At 33.0% G+C, this 7,007-nt stretch overlaps 1 protein-coding gene across 1 annotated transcript in view; it reads left to right on the forward strand.

The window, feature by feature from the left end:
• The window catches only part of LOC118736797 (prolyl 4-hydroxylase subunit alpha-1), a 108,960-nt gene that overhangs the window by 90,764 nt on the left and 11,189 nt on the right, over window positions 1–7,007 (forward strand). Inside the window, exons 4-6 of the mRNA XM_036466834.1 lie at window positions 6,102–6,253; window positions 6,348–6,504; window positions 6,760–6,947. Of these exons, the coding sequence (XP_036322727.1) occupies window positions 6,102–6,253; window positions 6,348–6,504; window positions 6,760–6,947 (497 nt within the window). The remainder of the gene's footprint in view (window positions 1–6,101; window positions 6,254–6,347; window positions 6,505–6,759; window positions 6,948–7,007) is intronic.

The following is a 7,007-nucleotide window of genomic DNA, read 5'->3' on the forward strand; positions in this document are numbered from 1 at the left end:
TTTTTAAGAGCAGCTTTTGCAAATTTAGCTTTATTATACCATTGACTTTAATTACCTCTTTCAACCAGTAAACTCAACTATATCAATTTTTAACCGTCTAAACTCAATTTTGGTTAGCATAAAATTAAAAACTTTTATGGATGATTTTTTTTCATGATCCTAAATTTAAGACCTAAACACTTTTTCAATGACCATGAAATTTGTTCACGAATAAAAAACGAAAAAGGGGAAAACGAAAATTTCAAAGACGCTAAAATTCTCTCAAATTAATCTTTGAAACTAGGTGGGCCATATGAACATTTTTGTGTAGTTCAGCACCGGGGCGATCTAATGTATTATTTATTTAGCTGTAAGTTATATGTACGTAATATTCATAGTTTACTTATACTAGTGCGAGTATTGGATTCTTAAATGTAATTCGAAAATAATATTCACGGCTAAAATACCAAAAAATAAGTAGGACAAGTGAATATCACTTTACACTGTTCGAAAAAAGACTGTAAATAAAAAATTTTCGAAATAGAAAAAGAGGCACACACACACAATCCAGTTTTTAGAGATTAAAAGGACATGCATATGTAAATACCTATGTGTAGTTACCTACACAATTTTGTATATGTATGGTTCTACTGTTATATGGTTGTAATTAGTTATAAACAAAGGTACCCTTAGTATTCATAAACTTGTGGTTACCTGACAAGTGACATTTCGACTAGTTTTGGATATTTTTCTTTTGTTTATTTAATGTTTATATTTTCTAGTTTAGCACTTTACATAACCAGCGCCACATTTCAAACTTCGTACAAAAATTATGAAAATACAACAAACTTTAACATTTGCATCCGAAAATTTTCACCTTTTTATTCAGAATAACCATATAAAATATGCTCGACAATATCGTTTGTATCGGAGAAAAAGCCTAGCATCATCAGCAAGAAAAAAATTATTAAAATTCTCCTCGATTTTCTAGCATCTTGAAATTTGTACTTTAACCCAAAATTCTAAATAAGAAGTTTGAAATTTTCAGGTGCAAATACAGTCTTGTGAAAAATAATAGGGACACGAAATTTTTACCAGTTTTGGCTATTTTTCGTTTTTTTTTTTTAATGTTTATTATCTTTTTTATAAAAATACAGCTCACTATCTAACAAAAACCACATAGGTGCAAATTTTTTTGCAGAAAAAAATCATCAAAAATCAACGCGATTTCTTACCCAGTTGGAACTTGCACTTTCTTAAGCTTGAATTAAATGGGCTATACAACTGCACACCTAGATTTAAAGTTTGTTGTTGTTGTAAAATATTGTTTATCTAATTTTTCTTTGTTTTGAAGTTTGGATTTATGCGGGGTTTGTTAGGTATTGAACTGTATTTTTATAAAATAATAAACATTAAACAATCAAAAGAAGAATAGCCAAAACTAGTGAGAATACCGTGTCCCTATTATTTTTCACATGACTGTATGTTTGTTAGTATGTACTTAGGATGTTCGATTAATCGAACAAGCTAATATGCTGATTAATCGAAGCCTGATTAATTAATTAATCAAAATAAAACAAAGTAACTAATTTCTCGATTAAATACATTTTGACTAATCGGAATCGAAATAATTTTATAAATCAGAAAACTGATTAACCACACGTCCCTGGTATGAACTATGTACATATCAATTGTTGATGTCACAGAAATAAGTTAATAATACATATTACAAGTAATAAGTATGCAAAAAACACGGCCGACTTCAGTGCTCATATACTATAAAAGTTATTCGGTAACATATAAAAAATGAAAAATATTCCGTCGAGTTGGCAACCTTCTATTATTTTGAAGTCAGTCAAAAAACCAGGGATGTGAACCGGTTTCGAGCCAAACCGGATTACCGTTTTTTTTTGTAATAATTAACTGAACCCTTAAACGAACCGGAATTTTTCACAAATGCTTAATCCAAACCGAAAATCTAACCATTTTTTAGAAAGAATTAATGTCCGTTTCGGACAATTTACCCTCCACTTTCTTATTTATTTTCCTTTAAATGTGGTAACACCATATTTATTTACCATCTGACTTTTTTCCATGTATAACGGATGATACAAATTCTGTCCGATCTTATACATATATACAATGGTCGAAAAAATTATAACCTCACCACATTTTGAAAAGTTTTAACACATAATTTTTTTTTGTTATATAATTTTTTATTTTTTGTTTGTATATAAAAATATAGTTAATTCTTTAGCAAAAAGCGTGTAAATAAAAAAATTAAGCAAACTTTCGTAAAAATTGCGAGCTTTTTAATTAGATTTCTAAAAAAAAATCTAAAAAATCAACGCTAATTTTAGGTAATTTGAAACTTGTCCTTTATACTACTACTATTAGAATTCAATCGGCCGCAAAACTGCATATAAAATCTTTCTATGAAATCTAATTAATAGGCTCGATTTTTTTACGAAAGTTTCTTGATTTTTTTTTTTTAATATTGCACATAATTTGAAACTTGCAGCTACACCGCTTTGTTTTCAGAATGAACTACATTTTTATAAAAAAATAACCAAACTAAATAACAAAAAAAGTTATATGTTAAAACTTGTCAAAATGTGGTGCGGCTACAATTTCTTCGACCACTGTATGTATTTCTTTTTGGATTTTTACTGAATGAATTAACACAAATATACATCTTTTTTTTGTAATTCCCGAATTGTTAAACCGAACCGAAACCCCGGTTCAAAAACCAAAAAAAAAAAAATCTTTTTAACGAACCAATTCAAAGGAAGTAATCGGCTCGAAGCAAATTTTCATCCGGTTCACATTCCTGTTGAAAACTATTTGATAGCTTATGTATAAGTGCACAATTTAGCTATTCATAAGATATACTTATCGCAGCTTTTGTTCAATCTTAAAAGACTTGAAGTTAGTAATAAAGTTATGGGTTCCGCTGCATTTAAATATACAAATGTACATATGTAAGATACTTTTATTGTTTGTCAATATAATACAATGCGAATAAAGGTTTTTGAAGTCAAATGAATTTTAGTCTCGAATAATTTCCAGAGCTTTGGTTTCAATTCGGTTGTTATATTTTTCGGATTTCTCTGCAATTTATTAACTTGTATGCACAGAATAAGGACAAATTGGCAGAGTTTTTAAAAACTTTTGTGATTTTAACCCATATAGTGTCGGCCAACAGACAAAGTCGACATAAAAATTTCGTTACGTGAAAAGCCTTAAGACGGAAATTTTGGATCCATTTTGTGTACTCGAAATTCCATTTCAACCCCCACTCTCTGGACTTAGGTCAGAAGAACACCTTTTTGATGTACATAAATTAAAAAAAATTAACGGCAGTTTTTATAAATTAAACTTCTTATATAAAATACCGCTGTTTAAAACTTGCACTCATTTTACTAAAATTTCGTTAGGCATGTAACTGCATATCCTAGAATTTAGATTAAAAAGTTCGAAGTTTCTATGGAAATATGTTGCATTTTTCTAAAATTTGTATTAAGCTGTTATATATTTGAAAAAATCACCATGCACTCAGTTTCGGCTTTAGTCTAGGATCCTCTCTCTAAATTAAGACGCTAAACCATGTAGTACGTATCATATTTATATCTAAGTAAGCTTAAGAAATAGCGGTTTCATCGATGCGGTCTACCCCGCCAGAGCCCCTCCGGAGTTATATTGGCCACTGAAGCCTTGTGGTTAGATGCATACTACTACCCTGCAGGACCTATAATCGATCCCTTGTTCAAGCATCAACTAAAATTAGAAAAACAACTTTCTAACACAGGTCGTCCACGGTTTTCCGAAAACCATCGGGCGCTCGGTAACGACGTAAAAGTGAAGCCCTTTCCACTTGTGTTACGAAATTTATCACGACGCACACCACAAACTGGAGGGCCGCTCGACCAACCACGTAGCCAAAATATGAACGCCATATGTTTTTTCCCCTTGTGCTTATGCATCAGAGCTAGCAATGAGATTTCCATAGTAATAGCTAGAACTATTTTCATGGATCTAAACTTAGTACTCTAAAGCGTCTTTGCATTTTACTGTATAAGATCACTATTCCGTGCATCTTTTTAGTCAGTTCTGGGCTAAAAAATTTCGGGAGATTCCATGCATGGGCCTTATGCATACATACATATTTCCTTCTGCAATGCACATGGGTCGGTTTTATGCTCATTTACCGCAAAGCTCGATTGAATAGTCCTGTGTTGTATCACCTTTACAGAATTATTAATCACGTTGCTAATAGTATCCAGCTTAATTCTCTGTCCCCAACACCGCCATGTCTTCTGCGTACGAAACTACTTTTGCAGTCTATCTTTCAAATTTCTTAAGCAATTCATTAGCTACAAGTACCAGAGAAGAAGGGAATCACGCCCCTTGTGATGTATGTACATAAATACGTACTTTCCTTGTTAGCTAGGCCTAGGGATGGCAGCGATTAATCAATCATTTGATTAAATTAATCGATAATTAATCTATGAATTGTAAAATAATCGTAAAAATATTTTCAAGAAATATGAATTCTCTAGTTATCTAAAATCCATCCATCGAACATTCTTTTTTGCTAGCTGTATCAACTTTACTCGACCCGAGGTTCAAAAAAACTCATTTCAAAGATCCGTTTGCATTGGCCTCAGTAATGAAGCTCTTGCGAAATGCAATAATGTGCGGAGTTATCACTACAATCAGTAGAATGGGAATGAGCTCGATCTTTGGGCCCCTCATAAATCTCTTCTACACAAACGAAGGCGAAAAGATCATGATCACCCATGGGTCGCCCACAAGAAGAAATGAGTTTTTATTTAAATTGTCAAATCCAAGAACTAAAGCCGAATATCATCGACGCTTGGGAGGAAATGAAAATTGTTCACCTAAAACTTTACAGACTTTCGAAAAAATACTGTCATTTCAAAAGCTGGAGCTACAGCCACGGAGCAACGAAACCGCTTGACAACGAAACGCTGATGAATAATTTTGTTTTTGCTTTATTTTATTTAAGGCTAATTAACAAGAATTCGAATTTTTTATGGATACTCATTTTTTTTTTGTGAATACTCACTGTAGAACAGTGCCCTTAAGAATTCGATTGATCGATTATTTCTCAATAACTGCAATTAATTGCAATTGATTTTTTTGGCTTGTGATTAATAATCGATTATTTTATGTTATTTTTTTGCAATACCTAGCTAGGCCTTATTCTACTACATTCTTATTTTCTTGCAGCCTTGTAAGTTTGGCTGATTGCATAAATATCATATTCAAATTTTCGCAAATTTTTTTTTTTTCAATTTCAAATTGCATCTGTTTATGACGCTAAGGCTTTCTGCTCATTGGTCGTCCAATCATATTTGAGTCATAGTTATCGTCATGAAGCAACGATTACATGACGATTACACTTCTGCACACTTGGTCGTGATATTTCAATTCATTTGGCGTCTAAAAATTCACTTGGAGCTGGTATTTTCTGTTTTTTTTGGTTGATATTTTCGCGAAATATTTACAAAAACCTGCAATTTTTTAAATATAGACTGTGCTGCAACATTTCTAGACGTAATTTTCCAGTAATATCTCTTCTTTTCTTTTCCTGGAATGTGTTTTGTGTATGCACACAGAGACTTAATACAATTTCGTCATATTTTATAGTTAAAACGCTCATATTTATTAAATTTTAATGCAATTATCCACTTTTTAATAATTTCCACAGATTTTATGCAAAAAAATACTAATTTTTATACAATTTTAATGCAAATATTAACTTTTTCACTAATTTTCCCCCATAAAATGTAAACAAACAATGCGTGCACAACGATTAGCAAACGACAGTGCCGTACTTATCCGTTTCTGCATCTTCTACGATTTGCCGATAACTAGCCGATAACGACAAGTGTGCAGATCTCCTTTGAAATGCATGTGCTCGGCTCAAAATTTCAGAGCGAGACGATAACGCAACTATGATTGGACGACAAGTGTGCAGATATCCTAAGTCTAAATTTTTGATATATGTGCATATGCTATTTGTTGTTATGCATGTGTCTTCTCCGTGTTTACATATATGAATATAGATACATATGTATTTCTTTCTTTCTTTGCAGTAAGCTGGGTGAATACCAAAGAGAACACGAGGACGCAGCCGCGGATATGTCCGCCTACGTCTCAAATCCAATAAACGCTTACCTGCTGACAAAACGACTGACCACCGACTGGCGACAAGTGGAGAATTTAATGGCGCACGATGTAGGCGTCGGTAGGTTTTATCTAATACACACATAAATATGTACACTCATGCTTTGATTATATAATCTCTTTTCGTTTTTCGTAACCCCGTTTTCCTGTTCTAGAGTTTCTGAATAACATCACGAATTACCGTCACATACTGAAATTTCCATCCGATGAAGATTTGAATGGAGCTGCAGTAGCGTTGATGCGGCTGCAGGACACCTACAAACTGGACACATCGAGTGTGGCGCGTGGCATGCTTAATGGCATACAATACAGGTAACGATAATTATCATGAAAGAGACATGTGTAAGTAGGAAGTTGAAGCAGAAAATTTCGAAGTAATCGGTGATCGCAAAGTTTCATCTGCTTATTTGTGATTTGCGCAATAGATCTGAATGATTCCCATTGAAGTTCCTTGCAATTGATAATATTTATTCTACACAAGTTCTTCTAATTTCCCCAGACAATGAAAATCCCTTTGTTTACGTTAGGAGACTCTAGTTACATCACATTTATTTTTCTGTTTTCCAGCACGGCAATGTCTTCAGATGACTGCTTTGAGTTGGGACGCCAATCGTACGTCAATCATGACTACTATCACACCGTACTCTGGATGAGTGAGGCAATGACTCGACTCCAAGAGGAACCTCAGAATCAAACTCAAACCTTTACGCGGGCCGATATTTTGGAATACCTCGCATTTTCCACATATAAACAAGGTAATCAAGAAATCAAGGCGAATTTATACAAGGTGGTAGCGACAGCCCAAAAACAAAAAC

Source organism: Rhagoletis pomonella, unplaced genomic scaffold, assembly GCF_013731165.1.
Source record: "Rhagoletis pomonella isolate Grant_MI unplaced genomic scaffold, Rhpom_1.0 Rhpom_scaffold_00004, whole genome shotgun sequence".
Lineage (NCBI taxonomy): Eukaryota > Metazoa > Arthropoda > Insecta > Diptera > Tephritidae > Rhagoletis > Rhagoletis pomonella.